Source organism: Saimiri boliviensis, chromosome 5 (assembly GCF_048565385.1).
Source record: "Saimiri boliviensis isolate mSaiBol1 chromosome 5, mSaiBol1.pri, whole genome shotgun sequence".
Taxonomy (NCBI): domain Eukaryota; kingdom Metazoa; phylum Chordata; class Mammalia; order Primates; family Cebidae; genus Saimiri; species Saimiri boliviensis.
Window position 1 is genome coordinate 920,979 of NC_133453.1, and position 16,345 is coordinate 937,323.

Consider the following 16,345-nt stretch of genomic DNA (forward strand, 5'->3'; position numbering starts at 1 on the left):
TCTCACCGTAGTGGAAATACTAAAAAGTGGCTAAGCTAAATTGTCATCAAGTTGGATTCAAGTTAATTACAAAGCAGTCAGCATTATTCCTGGTTCCCACGGGAGCGGAGGGCGTGGTGCCCTCGCGGGGATTTTTGGAGGCATGGATGTGTGTGCCCTCTTTGAGGTTAGAGCGGGTTCCGGCGTTAGGGCTGTGGGCAGTGTCCCGGCGCAGGGGCACACACAGGCTCAGAGGAAGTACCTGTCAGAGCAGCTCCAGGCCTCCCCTGACCCTGAGGGATGAGACCTAAGGGACTGGCTCTCCTTGTGTTCATTTCTCCCCCAGGGGGACGGTCCAGTGGGTCAGTGTGGGTCCTCCAGGTTCTGAAATGTCGCCGCTTTGTTTTCTAGAATATAACTTTCCTGATTCCTGGTTTCTACGGCTACATGGACCTTGCGTACGACAGCTCGTTACAGCTACCAGACCTGGCCAGCTGCCTGGACGCCAGCGACGAGAGCGGGTGTGGGGAGACAACCTTGGATCCCTGGCAGGGCCAGGGCCCAGCCGAGGGCTCCCAGGGTGAGACACGTCCTCCTCCTCCTGAAGGCGCCTGTGGCTGCTCAGCCCCAGACGGCCCCGTGTCTCTGAGATAGGGCGGGTAGGAGCTGGGCCCCTCCAGTGTTTCAGGGGTGAGGTGGGGCCAGAGTCGGGTGACTGTTTGCTGGTTTGATGTTCTTCTCCGTCTCGGGCTGTGACACGTGTTATTCTTACAAACGTATGAGAATAGAGAAGAACAAAAACCCCCCAAGACTGCGTCACCTGTCCCATAGTTTATCTGAGACACAGCTAACCGACAGTCTTGTCTCTTCTGAGTAAATGTGTGGAGCTTCATGCAGTTTGAGTGAATCCGTGTAGCGTAACAGATGACAGCTGACCCTTGAACAACGGGGCTTGACATTGCAGGGTCCGTTCATGCATGGGTTCTTTTCAACCTCAGAACCACAGTATCGGTGGGAGGGGAAGGAAGCTGGCGTATGTGGAGGGCTGACTTTCAGGCACCTGGTTTCTGCGGGGTGGCCTGCGGGACTTGAGGGTGCTCGGATTGTGGTATTCTGGGGGTCCTGGAACCCATCCCCTGGGTGTACCAAGAGTTGACTGTAATTCCTAAATTGAATGTTCCAACCAGTATATCCTGGTTTAATTATGTTTATTCCCCATACTTTTAATTTAACATTTTAAATTCTTTCAACAAATACTTCCGAGTCCCTTTCGTATGCAGTCTTAGGTGTGTGGCCCGTGAAGACAGGGTGAGCACACCGCCTCCTGGCCCGAGGGACCCACACTGGCTGGGAGCACTGGTGGGGGCTGTGAACCTGCTGATGCCCTGGCAGGGCCTGTGCCTGAGCTCCTGGTAAGGAGCAGGCCCCTGGCTGCTTCCACAGTGCTCACTCTTCTGTTGACAAGCGTGGCGGGCGGGGTTGCTCCCTGGCCCTGGCTCTGCCTTAGCAGGGACCCAGACTCTGCTTCTGGGTACTCTGCCCACCTGGAGCCTAGGCTCACTGGGTGTGGTTCTCGAGTTCCTGGGCCAGGCTGGGGCCAGATAGAGCTGGGAGAGTGAGGCCACAGCGTTGGGGACCATGGCAGAGACTTCTGCTTTTACCCAGAGTCAGATGGGACCGTTGGAGGGCTGTCAGCAGATGAGAGCCATGCTCTGACCTGGGCAGTAATAGGATCATGGTAGCTGGCTGCCGGGGTCCTGGGCCAAGCAGCAGGGAGACCAGGAGGCAGAGAGTGGGCGCTGGTTTGGACCGCGGACGCCTGGAGTGTGAGAGGTGGTTGCTGCTGGTCATGCTGTGAAGGAACCTCAGTGAGTTCCAGGCACTTGAGCAGGTCCTTTCAGGGAGTGCCTGTGAAGAACCAACACTCTTTTTTGATGTTGCTGCCAGACCCAAGGATTAATGTTGTGCTTGCTGGTGGCCACATTCTGCCCCAAGATGAGGCCCGGAAGCTGGTGGAAAGCGAAGACATCTTCACTGGGACTCAGACCGAGCCGGGAGCCGGAGGCCGGCTGCCTTCCTGCCTCTCACCTCAGCCTGCTCCAGGGTAAGTCCCATTGAAAACTCTCTCGTGTTGAGTGCCTGCTCCGCTCCACACACACTGACAGCTGGCTTTTCTACACTGCCTGGCTGAGTCCTTGTCGGCCTGTATGGGAGGGCACATGGTGTTACTGTCTCAACGGAGGGATAAGGAAACAGGCTGTTGAGAGTTCCAGGACGTTTCAGTAGATTTCAGAGAACTGATGGAAACATAATTTTATCATTTTCAAAGTCGTATGAAGCTCTTCTCTTTGCATATTTTAAAATATCCTATTTAGAGTAAAGGAAGTTTCTATTAGAGAATTAGGAACATTTGGAAAAGTGGAAATAAAAACTCACTCTGTTCTCATAGTCCTATTGTGCGTAGTGCGTGTGGGTGTGTTTTTAACCTGTTTTCTTCAGAACCCTTTTTTTATGCACAGTGTGCAGTAAAGGTGCCCAAACTGTAGGTGCCCAGGGGGCCCAGGACCCTTTCTTTGATGCCTGCAGACCCTGGGTCCCTTCCTGCGGCGCGGCGCCCCCCACACCCCGCTACCCCGGGTCAGGGTGGCGGAGACACTGCCTGGCCTTGAGCCTGACTCACACATTTTGTTCCATAGGCCTTCTGCTCATTGTTGTGTCTAGGATATTTATCCACGTTGTTGTGCTTTCCAGTCTTGAAAAATTATTTTAAAAATATGTAATACACGAAGATGTGTTTTCTTAATTACAGAAGAATAACGATAAAAGGGATAGTTCCCTTGGCCATCTTCCAGTCCCCCTCCTCCAATCCCACTCTTCCCCCAGGGTACCGTGGTCAGCAGGTAGAGCCTTCTAGGGCTTGTTTTCTGTGCATTTAACTATAGTTGTGTGCTATACATTTATACGTGTGCATGTGCATCTGTGTGCTCACATGTGACTAGCAGGGCTGGGCTCGCACTATGCACACTGTCCTAGCGTGCGTGTATGTGTGGGCATGTGCATCTGTGTGCTCACGTGACTAGCAGGGCTGGGCTCACACTGTGCACACTGTCCTAGTGTGCGTGTATGTATGGGCATGTGCATCTGTGTGCTCACATGTGACTAGCAGGGCTGGGCTCACACTGTGCACACTGTCCTAGCGTGCGTGTATGTGTGTGCATGTGCATCTGTGTGCTCACATGTGACTAGCAGGGCTGGGCTCACACTGTGCACACTGTCCTAGCGTGCGTGTATGTGTGTGCATGTGCATCTGTGTGCTCACATGTGACTAGCAGGGCTGGGCTCACACTGTGCACACTGTCCTAGCGTGCATGTATGTGTGTGCATGTGCATCTGTGTGCTCACATGTGACTAGCAGGGCTGGGCTCACACTGTGCACACTGTCCTAGCGTGCGTGTATTTGTGCGCATGTGCATCTGTGTGCTCACATGTGACTAGCATGGCGGGGCTCACACTGTGCACACTGTCCTAGCATGCATGTATGTGTGTGCATGTGCATCTGTGTGCTCACATGTGACTAGCACGGCGGGGCAGACACTGCACACTGTCCTAGCATGCGTGTATGTGTGTGCATGTGCATCTGTGTGCTCACTTGTGACTAGCAGGGCTGGGCTCAAACTGCACACTGTCCTAGCGTGCGTGTATGTGTGTGCATGTGCATCTGTGTGCTCACTTGTGACTAGCAGGGCTGGGCTCACACTGTGCACACTGTCCTAGCATGCGTGTATGTGTGGGCATGTGCATCTGTGTGCTCACATGTGACTAGCAGGGCTGGGCTCACACTGCACACTGTCCTAGCATGTGTATATGTGTGTGTATGTGTATGTGTATGTGTGTATGTGTATGTGTGTGTGTATGTGTACGTGTGTGTACGTGTGTGTATGTGGGTATGTGTGTGTATGTGTGTATGTGTGTGTACGTGTGTATGTGTGTGTATGTGTACGTGTGTGTATGTTTGTGTGTCTGTGTGTATGTGTATGTGTGTGTACGTGTGTGTACGTGTGTGTACGTGTGTATATGTGTGTGTGCGTGTGTGTACATGTGTTTACGTGTGTGTACGTGTGTGTGTACGTGTGTGCACTCGCATGTCCTCTGCAGGCCTCCTCGGAACCGAAGCCTCCTGGACGGCGCCCAAGCTCACGCAGCGTGGCTTGTTGGCCAGTGTGCCAGTGTTTTCTCATTTGCTTAGCCTCCCTGATGCCCTTTGTGACTGTGGGTCCACACTCCGTGTCGTGAGAGGGCAGCTTTGGCTCTACTTGGCTGTGTGCACCTCTCCAGGTGAGGAAGGGATGCCTCTCCCCTAGGGGCGCCCCCGAGCTGCACTGGGGCGACTGTCATTGAGGGCCCATGCTCACAGCACTAGCCGCCGGCTCCCTTGCCAGTGTTCCCCTTGTCTGGGACGTCTCAGTGGACAAAGGCCACGTGCCCCATCGCTCTCCTCAGGACCTTGGACACAGCTCATCGTCCGGGACGTGTTGGACCAAGGCCGTTGCCCAAGATCGGCCCATTCTTAGCCTTTCTATTGGATTGGATGCTTTTGCATCCCATAATTCTGAGTCTGATTAGCATCCACTCCACATCTAGTGCAGTCGTGACTGTAGATATTCATCGTTTGTTCACCTGTTGGGTCATTCACTTACTTGTCACTTGTTCAACGGAGAAGTGTTGCCAAAGACTTGAGGTGTGTCCCTAGGAATTGTAGTCTGGTCTGGATAGTAGCTAACACAGTAAGAGAGAACGGTGTAGGGAAGCATGAAGGCAGGAGGCGAGCTGTGTGGAGTGCTTTTGTGTTCCGGGCACTAAGTCGAGTGCTTCCTCATCAGGTGAGACCCCACGTGATATGCTCAGACAGCAGGTGGCCTCCCCGTGGAGGCCGGGCCCTGGCACACCCCCACCGTACGACCGGCAGTCCCTGGGGCTGCCCTGGGTTGAGGTCCCACACCCCAAGGCCTGTGTGCACTCGGTAGATGAGCGGCCCCATCACGTGGGAGCCACACCTTTTGCCCCTCACTGCACGCTGGCCAGAGCTGCATGGCACGGTGCTGCCCGGCCGCCGGGGCAGCTGGAGGTTTGCCCTCGTGTTTCCTGGGCGGCTGTCATGCTGAAAGTCAGAGATCCACAGTTTCACAGTCTCTTAGCCAAAATTGTGAAATCCAGAAAGTCCCCAGCACTGACCTTTTTTTTCTTAGAATTGATGTTAAAAGCATTTGCTAGGCAAATTGTCCCTGAGCACGTGTGAAGCTGTTCACGGTTTTCCCTCAACCTCTGCAGTTTGAGTGTTCAGAGGCCTTGCTGCAGACAGGGCACTGGATGCCCACAAGGCCCTCTCGCCAGCCTGCTGGTTTCTACCTAGCAAGTGACCGTATCACTTTTCTGAAATTCCCAACATATCTGGTCCAGGGGTTTTGATGAAAGGGCTGTGGACCCAGGTGACCGTGGAGAGGAGAACGGGTACACGGCTGCAGCAGTCTGCTACTCAGGGCCCCAAGAGCACGGGAGAAGATGCAGGGCTGCCTGGGGGCCTCACCTGTGTGTCTGGACTATGCCCCAGAAGTTGCCCAGACGCTTTAGCAAGGGGCTTCATGAGACCCTCCTGGTGTGGATTCGCCTCCTGGCTCACCTGAGCCTGCAGGAGGCTGTGCGGTTTCCCAGCATTTGCGTGGAGCTCGTCTTGAGCATGGGATGGATAGAGAGGGAGAGGGAGGTGCAGGGGAGAGAGATGGAGGGAGAGTGGCAGGCAGACGCACGCCCTCAGCCCACCCTCAGTTCCCCCAGAAAACTGCTTTCCTCAGAACTCAGCTCACCATCCCTTTCTCTGCAGAGGCCACCCTTGGGCTGTATCCTTCCTCTTCTGTCTTTCTTTTTTTTGGGTGGATGGTCTTGTGCCATGCCCAGGCTGGAGTGCAGTGGCGCTATCATGGCTCACTGCAGCCTGGACTCCTGTGCTCCAGTGAGGCTCCCACTTGAGCTGCCCAAGTAGCTGGGACTACAGTTGTGTGTCACCACACTGGCTAATTTTTAATTTTTTTGTTGAGATGAGGTCTCACTGTTGCCCAGGCTGGTCTCGAACTCCTGGGTTCAGCCTCCCGCAGTGCTGGGATTACAGGTGTGAGCCACTGCGCCCAGTCCTGTCCTCTTTCTGAGCCTCTGGTATACCTTTACGAGGTCACTGACGTTAACCTGTCCGTGCATCTGTTCCCCAGTGAGGTGGCGTGGTCACATTCTGTTCATCTGGTGCCCAGTGTCAGTCTGTCTTGTGGAGGCCGCAGTGGCCGGGCTGGCAGGAGGCCTGGGTCCCTCTGCTCTGCCATCATCCTGTCCAGACTGTGGTAGCCTCCTCGCAGGTCACCACATGCTGAATGCTTGAGGATATTACGTGCAGCCCTTAGGAGCTGCCCTCATCAGCCTCCTCTGGCTTTTTTGGCCCCTGTCCCCTTCTTTTTTTGTTTTTGAGATGGAGTCTTGCTCTGTCACCCAGGCTGGAGCACAGTGGCTTGATCTCAGCTCACTGCAACCTCTGCCTCCCGGGCTCAAGCGATTCTCCTGCCTCAGCCTCCAAATAGCTGGGATTACAGGTGCTGGACACCACACCTGGCTAATTTTTGTATTTTTAGTAGAGACAGGGTTTTGTTGTGTTGGCCAGGCTGGTCTCGAATGCCTGACCTCAAGTGATCTGCCTGCCTTGGCCTCCCAAAGTGCTGGGATTATGGGTGTGAGCCACTGCGCCCGGCCTCCCAGCCCCATCCCCTTCTGCCTGGGCCTCGTCTGACAGCCATTTCCCTAGTTGGCCGTGAAGTCGGATGGTGTTTGTAGTCAGTTGTTGTTTTCACTGTGGTAGAGTTTCCCAGGGACGCTCCAGTCCCTCTCTCCTTCCTGCTCACACCTCCTCAAGGCAGCAGCAGGGACTTCCCCTTGAGGTGGAAGCAGAGCCGCACGGCTGACGGGTTTGGGGCCCTGGGGTCACCAGAGGCCGCACCATGAAGTGAGAGTGCTGACTGCCGCACGCAAGCGCTCCTGTACGTTAGTGTTGGGCTTTTGGTAGCATTCTCTGCTGAATCCTTTCTAAATGTGGACTTCTCTGGAGAAATTTGAGACGAAGTGCAAGTTTAGCCTTTCTCTTAGTATGAATGGTGGCCTTCAGTGCTTTGCACTTGTTTCTAATGGGGAATCGATGCAGTCTCTCCTGTTGACTCCTCTGTGGCCCTCTGTGACCGTCATCCATGTCATTATCCTCAGGGTGGACAGCGTCACAGAAGGAAGCCCGCCTGCGCATGGTGAACAGGTGCTGCCCGGGGACCAGCACGCCACCGCCTCCGGGAGAGAGGAGCCTGCGGCAGTAGAGACCCCTGGACGGGGCCTCCCGGGAGGAAGCAGGCCTGAACCAGTGGATGCAAAGCCGTCTGCTTCATGTGAAGATTCTGAAGCTCCAGTCCCAGCTGAGGATGGGGGCAGTGGCGCTGGCCTGGGTGGCTTGTGTCAGCAGTCCCAGCGGGAGCTCACAGGTGTCAGTGGGTCAGACTTTTGGGCTGGGGTCACCATGGCCCAGTGCCAGGCCAAGGGTCAGTTGGCGGTGGGCAGCCTCCCGATGCACTGCCCTTGCTACAGGAGTGAACAGGGCCTGCTATGGCGAAGCCAGGACTCGGCCCGCAGCCCGTCGGGGGTGGCAGGCATCTCCTTAGGGACACCGACTCTAGATGAGCCGTGGCTGGGAGTGGAAAATGACCGAGAAGAGCTGCAGACCTGCCTGATTAAGGAGCAGCTGTCAGAGTTGAGCCTTGCAGGAGCCCTGGACGCCCCCCACACCGAGCTCGTCCCAACAGAGTGGCCGGCTTTCACCGCTCCTGTGCTGGCCTGCGATCCGGGAGGCAGAGACCTGTCCGGCTGCACGGGCAGCTCCTCAGCCTGCTATGCCTTGGCCACGGACCTCCCCCGGGGCCTGGAGGAAGTGGAGGCCCAGGAGGCTGATGTGAATTCGTTTTCCTGGAACCTGAAGGAGCTCTTTTCCAGTGACCAGACAGACCAAACATCATCAAATTGTTCCTGTGCTACGTCTGAACTCGGAGGGACACCCTCTTCCTCGGCAGTGGGCTCTGATCCAGATGTGGGCGGTCTCCAGGAACAGGGGTCATGTATCCTGGATGACAGGGAGCTGCTACTGCTGACCGGCACCTGTGTTGACCTTGGCCGGGGCCGAGGGTTCCGAGAGAGCTGCCTGGGACGTGATCCGATAGAGCCGTCCGAGGTTTGTCCAGTGTCCTCTGAACATTATGCAGCAAGCGACAGTGGAAGTCCAGGGCGCATTCCTTCCACGTTGGACGCTGGCCCTGAGAACGCGTGCCCGTCAGCAGAGGAGCCAACGCTAGACGTCCAGGCCACCTCCACACCCGTGGCGCCTGGGGCTGCTGGCCTGCAGCGGGAGATCCAGGAGGGTGCCTACTCGGGGAGCTGCTACCATCGAGACGGCTTGCGTCTGAGTATGTCCTGGACCCCCCGGGAAGAAGCGTGCTGCCCTCAGAGCAAGTGCGGGGGATGCAGGGGCTTCCTTGTCCTGGGGTCTGACGGGGTGTCACCCTGGACTAGTTTCAGCAGAAATCATGTTTTAAAGGAGAATGCATTATCATTCACCCCTTGACAATTCAGGTTAGAAATACATGTGCCTGGGGTGGGTGGAGCTCAAGGTCCCAGGCCAGCTGCCCCGTGCCTGTCAGTTCCAGCTGTGCCTCCAAGACTCAGGCCACACACTTCAGAGAGCCACTCCTCCCGGAGCAGGGGAGGCGTGGGGGTGTCGTGTTGCAGTCTGCCCCTCGACCTCCTGCCAGCCTCACCTCAGTGGGCACACGGAGAGGCTGAGGGAGACGAGCCTGGCGAGGTGCTCACGTGTTCTTCCGTGGTTTTGGTGTTCACTGCCCTGATCTCTGAAAGACCCGGCCTTCTGTGAGGTCATGTGATCAGGCCCCTCTGCTGGCTCCTTTGAGGCTGATTCTGTTTACTTTCGTTTTTATTTTCCTAATTTCTTAGGAGGTCCACATTATTTTAGCAGTTGTTTCCATATTGCTGATTTTGTAGTATTGATAGCTAGGGTTCTTACATTTAAAAGAATGTTGTAAATAATAGGTGTCATTTGTAGAAATACTAGAAATATAAACAAGAAGAAGATAAAATCAGCTGGAAACCCCTACCACCAGAAAGAGCCAACCACACTTGTGTTGCTGTGTAGCCCAGGGCTGTGTAAAACGCACACACGCCTTCTCTGTGTAAGTGGGTGTGGAGTGTCACACGGCTCTTAGCAACCAGAGTATGTACCTGTGTGCATGGTTTTGATGTAGGCCATTCACACTCTTGTCACTGGAAGGCAGAAGACCCACCGTGGGTAGGGGCACGCTGAGTGCAGGTTCTCCCGGCTTTCTGAGTTGGGGGTGGTCTGCAGGCCTCTCTGGAGGGCTTCCTTGGCCCCCTGGCTGCCCTGAGTGAGGAGGCGTGGTGGTTGCAGTCCTGTAGGCTATGCCTCAGGGGTTTCCCCTGCCAGCCCTGCCAGCTTCCCTCCAAGCCTTGGTGCTGCCTGCCTCTGCCTGGACTGCTCTGTGGTCCTGGTAGCGTTCTGGGGACTGGACTTTCTTTTTTTTTTTTTTTTTTGAGACGGAGTTTCGCTCTTGTTACCCAGGCTGGAGTGCAATGGCGCGATCTCGGCTTACCGCAATCTCCACCTCCTGGGTTCAGGCAATTCTCCTGCCTCAGCCTCCTGAGTAGCTGGGATTACAGGCACGTGCCACCACGCCCAGCTAGTTTTTTGTATTTTTAGTAGAGACGGGGTTTCACCATGTTGACCAGGATGGTCTCGATCTCTCGACCTCGTGATCCACCCACCTCGGCCTCCCAAAGTGCTGGGATTACAGGTGTGAGCCACCGCGCCCGGCCGGGGACTGGACTTTCTAACCCAAAGCTGCTGGGAATCGGACCATTGCATTCTAGGAACTGGGCTCTCTAACCTAAAGCTGCTGTCTAGCCAGGTCATCACAGGCCTGTGGTTCTCACCTTCTCATCCTGCAGGTATACAGTTTGAGGTGAGGCGGGTGGAGCTCCAGGGCCCGTCACCCCTGTTCTGCTGCTGGCTGGTGAAAGACCTCCTCCATAGCCACCGCGACTCGGCCGCCAGGACCTGCCTGCTCCTTGCCAGCCTGCCCGGCTCCACCCACTCCACTGCTGCGGAGCTCACTGGACCCAGCCTGGGGGACGTGGGTATCTGCAGTCGGCGCCTGCTCTGGACTTGCCTTGTGCTGTGCGGCAAATATCCCAGTTGGCGTCTCTTTCTGTTTCCTCGGGGATGGGAATATGGTCTGTTCGTCACTTTTAGCACTGTCTTCTAATGTGCAGTGTGACTGTAAAGCCACTTTAAATCTGCACAGACCCATGTGTACGGTGGGGTGTCAACACATTTCGACATGGGTGCCAGTTTGGATCAGTGTGCTGAGGCAGTTTGGGGTACCCCGTGGAGATAGGCCTGAGAGCACGGGAGGAGAGGGTGAGTGGAGTGCAGGGCACGCCTGCCTCGGGTGGCTGCCGCAGACAGGGGTCCCCGACGTGTGACCCACAGACCTTCCTCTGCGTGGCAGGTGCTCAGGGCCAGACCCTGGTTTGAGGATCCCCCCAAGGCTGTGGAACTGGAGGGGTTGGCGGCCTGCGAGGGTGAGTACTCCCAAAAGTATAGCACCCTGAGCCCGCTGGGCAGTGGGGCCTTCGGCTTCGTGTGGACTGCTGTGGACAAGGAACAGAACAAGGAGGTATGCTGGCTCCGGGAGGGGAGGGCGCCGGGCATCCCTTCAGGTGGCTCCTGACTTTTGGTCCCAGTTCTCTAAATCTGGGGTTTTTGGAGGAGTCCTCTGCGTTCGGCACCAAGCACGCAAGCTGGCCCGTTTGGCCTGTTTGGCCTGTGGGCGGTTTCAGGATACAGGAGGCTCTCCCAGCAGCGCACACGTCACCTGGGGCTGCTGAGCCTGTCAAGCTATAGATTGAGGCTCCAGCAAGCCAGGCTCAGGGCTTCGCCTCCCACCCTCGTGTCGAGACCCCACATCTGGATCTGTGTTCCCCCCTTTCTGATGTACCACTCGCCTACCCATGTGGATGCTGATATCTCGCAGGCACCGCACAGGCATGCATAAAGCCACATTTAGGACCCTCCACCCAGCTGGAAAAAAGACCCAAGAAAGAGGCAAGCAGGCTAAGCAACAGAAGCTCTTGGTCTTCCTGGGTCCCTGGAATGACCTCTGTTCGTAGCTCACGGCTGAACAGGGATTGCTGCGTGCTGGGTGTCCCTCTAGGTGCAGTGAAGGCTGCCAGCTGCTTGTCCCCCCTTCCCCTTCCTCCCCAGTTGTCACGGCCACTCTTACACACTCTCCTTCCACATAAACCTTAGAACTACAGTTCCTCCCTCCCAGGTCCTGTTGGGGTTTGTAGCTGCCTGGACATGTTTCGATATGGGGGAATTGACATTGGGATGGTGCCTGCTGCCTGTTGAGAAGCAGCATCTGCTGCTCGCTGTGAATCCTGTTAGACTGTCCAGGCGTGCCCGTGCCTGGCTTGGCGGGTTCCCGTTGAGGGTCATGGAATGCCGCCCACAGGATCCTTTCACCCCTGTGTCTTCTAGTCACTCATTGCTGGGATGCACCGAATATCTGAGCTTGGACTGATTGATCACATGTCCATATCCAAGTCTCCCTGGTACTAATGCTTTTTTAGTGGATCCTTTGGGTTTTCTAGATAAACAGCCTCTCCTCTGCAGTCATGACAGTTCTCTCTCCTCTGTGACTTGCTTGTCATCATCCTCTTATCCCTCTGTCCTGTCACTTAGCGAGGACCCGTGGAGCACCCTGCACAGCAGGTGTGCTGCTTCTCCAGGGCAGCTGTGGCTCCTTTCATTTCTTGATGGGCGTCTTTTATTTGAGGGTCTTTTCATTTTACTTTCCACCTGCTAATTTTTTTTTGTTGTTGTTTTTTTTGAGATGGAGTCTCACTCTGTCGCCCAGGCTGGAGCGCAATGGCGTAGTCTCAGCTCACTGCAAACTCTGCCTCCCAGGTTCAAGTGATTCTCCTGCCTCAGCCTCCTGAGTAACTGGGATTGCAGGCATCTGCCACCACACCTGGCTAATTTTTGTATTTTTAGTAGAGATGGGGTTTTACCATATTGGCCAGGCTGGTCTCGAACTCCTGACCTCGGATAATCCACCCTCCTTGGCCTCTCAAAGTTCTGGGATTACAGGCATGAGCCATCACGCCTGGCTACAACCTGCTAAAAATTTTTAACAATGAGTGTTGAGTTCTATCAAATTCTACCAAAAGAAGTCTTCAGTATCTATTGAGATGTTCATATCCTTGTTACCTTTATTAATAAAATGAATAACATACTCACAGAATCTGTCTTTGGTTATATTAAAACAGTCTCTTAATGCATTGCTTAATTTGATTTGCTGTTTCTATTTGGGATTTTTAAAAATGTCTATTCACACCCGAGTTTCTTTCTTTCTTTTAATGTCAGAGTTGCTTGAGGCTGCCGAGTGTCAGTCCAGGAAGATGATGTGCCTTTGGCTGTCCTAATTCTTCTTTCACTTTGTTTTTTCGCCACACTTGCCAAATAACTCTGTTTTACTCATCAAGTTTTTTTATTTTCTTTTAATTTCTTATACTTTCTATAAGTTTTTCTACTTTTCTAGGTTATTGAGTGTATATTTTCAGTGCTGCTAATAGTAACAGTGTTTAGAGTGTTAAGCTTTTGGAAGACACTTTGGCCATTTCCTAGATGTTTTACTTTACAGTGCTTTTGCTGTCATGTGTTTCTAAACAGTTTTTTTTTTTTTTAGACAGGGTCTTACTCTGTCATCCAGGCTGGAGTGCAGTGGTATGATCTCAGCTCACTGCAGCCTCTGCCACCTGGGCTCAAGTGATCCTTCCACCTCAGCCTCCTGAGTAGCTGGGACTACAGGCACGTACCATCACATTTGGCTAATTTTTTTTTTTTTTTTTTTTTTTTTTATGACAGGGTTTCACCATGTTAATCAGGCTGGTCTCGAAATCCTGAACTCAGGTGATCCACCTGCCTCAGCCTCCCAGAGTGCTGGGATTATAGATGTGAGCCACCATGCCCAACCCACATTTGGCTAATTTTTTTGTACTTTCTTGTTTTTTGGGTAGAGACAGAGTTTTGCCATGTTATTCAGGCTGGTCTCAAACTCCTGGGCTCCAGTGATCTACCTTCCTTGGCCTCTCAAAGTTCTGGGATTACAGGTGTGAACCGCCATGCCCAGCCAACAGTTTGATTTTTAAGTTTCTATTTTCATCTTTAATGTATCTGAGCAGATCTTCTCATTCTTGGTTTGTATTGGGAATCTGATAGACTCTAGAGTTTTCTTTAAACCTTAATCCCTTAAAGCAGAAGAAAGAAGCCCCAGACTCTTTTTCTTACTGTAAAGAGAAACCACATGAGTAGTTTTTGCCTTTTAAAAAGCAGATGTCAATTTAAATATTATTATAAACCTAACAAGTTATTGAGTAAAGGAACCAATCAGAAAATAGACTCTTAAGGGTCATTCTAGTTACAGAATAGAGTGCAATTCCCACATCTTAAAAATATCCTTTGTACCAAGAACGCTCCTAGGCCTGGTGACCTGGTGACAGAGCAGAGATGGCATGCATCCCGTGCTGTCACTGTGTTGGAAGGATGGGAGAGGCCAGAGTGTTGGGAGGTTGATTCTGTCACAGTTTATTAGCACTGGCTTTATGGGTGGGATAAAGCTGCCCAGCAGCAGCTCACTCCTATAATCCTAGTACTTCAGGAGGCTGAGGCCAGAGGACTGCCCTGGCCCAAGAGTTTGAGACCAGCCTGGGCAACCTAGTAAGACTCAGTCTCTACAAAAGGTTAAAAAATCAGGCTGAGGCAGAAGAATCACTTAAGCCCAGGAGGTCGAGGCTGCAGTGAGCCAGGATTAGGGTATTGGACTTCAGCCTCAGCAACAGAGCAAGACCCTGTCTTCAAGAAAAAAGCGAAAGGCCAAAAACAAACAAAAAAACCCCCTAGCTTTATGGTAAATAAAAATGGCTTTCTTTTTTTCTTCCCAGCTATAGAGGAAAAGAAAAGGTTTTTTTTTTTTTTTTTTTTTTTGAGATGGAGTCTAGCTCTGTTGCCCAGCCTGAAGTGCAGTGACACAATCTTGGCTCACTGCAACCCCTGCCTCCTGGGTTCAAGCTATTCTTCTGTGTCAGCCTCCGGAGCAGCTGGGATTACAGGCACCTGCCACCATGTCCAGCTAATTTTTGTATTTTTAGTAGAGATGCGGTTTCACTGTGTAGGTCAGGCTGGTCTTGAACGCCTGACCTTGTGATCCACCTGCCTTGGCCTCCCAAAGTGCTGGGATTACAAGTATGAGCCACTGTGCCCAGCCAGAAAAGAGAAGATTAAAAAAAGTCTTTACTGAGTTTTTTTCCCCAGCATTTAGGATGACCTGCTATTTCAGGGTGAAGCACCGGTGTCCCAGTAGTTATCATTAAGAGAAAGAGAGCAGGCCTGAAACATACAGCTTTTGATATGGGAAAGAAAATGCCAGAAGAGCACTTGAGTATGTGGAATGCGAGACACCTATTGCTTTCCAGCTATATCCCCTGAGAGTTATTTAGGAAAATATTTATTTAAATGCAGGATGCACAAAGCATGAGTGTCCGTTATTGGGGACTTTCAACAACTGGACAGACATGGCACCAGCACCCAGATCAAGACACAGAATTTCCCAGCATCTCAGGACCTTCTGGGCACAGACCCCAGGATACCCACTCTCTTGGCATTTAACATAATCAGGCTTGCCTATTTCTGGACATTATATAATGCTCAAATGATGTGAGCTCTAATGATGTGGAGTATCTTTTTGTGCATGCTTGTTTGCCATCTGCATATTTTCTTTGATGAAATCTTTTTTTTTAATATTGCACTTTAGGTTCTGGGGTACATGTGCAGAACATGCAGGATTGTTGCATAGGTACATACATGGCAAGGTGGTTAGCTGCCTCCATCCCCATCACCTATATCTGGCATTTCTCCCTGTGTTACCCTCCCCAACCTCCCCATCCCCATGCTGTCCCTCCCCTAGCCCCCCGCAACAGACCCCAGTATGTGATGCTCCCCTTCCTGTGTCCATGTGTTGTCATTGTTCAACACCCACCTATGAGTGAGAACATGTGGTGGTCGATTTTCTGTTCTTGTGTCAGTTTGCTGAGAATGATGGTTTCCAGATTCATCCATGTCCTTATAAAGGACATGAACTCATCATTTCTTGTGGCTGCATAGTATTCCATGGTGTATATGTGCCACATTTTCCTTGTCCAGTCTATCATCAATGGGCATTTGGGTTGGTTCCAGGTCTTTGCTATTGTAAACAGTGCTGCAATGAACATTCGTGTGCATGTGTCCTTATAATAACGATTTATAATCCTTTGGATATATACCCAGTAATGGGATTGCTGGGTCAAATGGAATTTCTATTTCTAGGTCCTTGAGGAATCGCCACACTGTCTTCTCCAATGGTTGAACTAATTCACACTCCCATCAACAGCGTAAAAATGTTCCTATTTCTCCACATCCTCTCCAGCATCTGATCACCATTCTAACTGGCATGAGATGGTATCTCAATGTGGTTTTGAATTGCATTTCTCTGATGACCAGTGATGATGAGCATTTTTTCATATTTGTTGGCCTCATATGTGTCTTCTTTTGAAAAGTGCCTGTTCATGTCCTTTGCCCACTTTTGAATGGGTTTGTTTGTTTCTTGTAAATCTCTTATAGTTCTTTGTAGATTCTGGATATTAGCCCTTTGTCAGATGGGTAGATTGCAAAAATTTTTTCCCATTCTGTTGGTTGCCAGTTCACCCTGATGATTGTTTCTTGTGCTGTGCAGAAGCTCTGGAGTTTAATTAGATCCCATTTGTCTATTTTGGCTTTAGTTGCCAATGCTTTTGGTGTTTCAGTCATGAAGTCCTTGCCTACGCTATGTCCTGAATGGTTTTGCCTAGATTTTCTTCTAGGGTTTTTATGGTGTTAGGTCTTACGTTTAAGTCTTTGATCCATCTGGAGTTAATTTTAGTGTAAGGTGTCAGGAAGGGGTCCAGTTTCTGCTTTCTGCACGTGGCTAGCCAGTTTTCCCAACACCATTTATTAAACCAGGAATCCTTTCCCCAGTGCTTGTTTTTGTCAGGTTTGTGAAAGATCAGATGGTTGTAGATGTGTGGTGTTGCCTCCGAGGCTTCTGTTCTGTTCCATTGGTCTGTATTTCTG

The 16,345-nt window shown here is 52.1% G+C and overlaps 1 protein-coding gene across 6 annotated transcripts in view; it reads left to right on the forward strand.

The window, feature by feature from the left end:
* Positions 1-16,345, forward strand: part of PASK (PAS domain containing serine/threonine kinase) — a 42,665-nt gene that overhangs the window by 15,212 nt on the left and 11,108 nt on the right. For all 6 annotated transcript variants that reach the window (XM_010347289.3, XM_003936767.3, XM_010347286.3 and 3 more), the window contains exons 8-12: positions 391-559; positions 1,927-2,083; positions 7,273-8,510; positions 10,084-10,268; positions 10,647-10,814. In XM_010347289.3, coding sequence (XP_010345591.2) covers positions 391-559; positions 1,927-2,083; positions 7,273-8,510; positions 10,084-10,268; positions 10,647-10,814 — 1,917 coding nt within the window. The remainder of the gene's footprint in view (positions 1-390; positions 560-1,926; positions 2,084-7,272; positions 8,511-10,083; positions 10,269-10,646; positions 10,815-16,345) is intronic.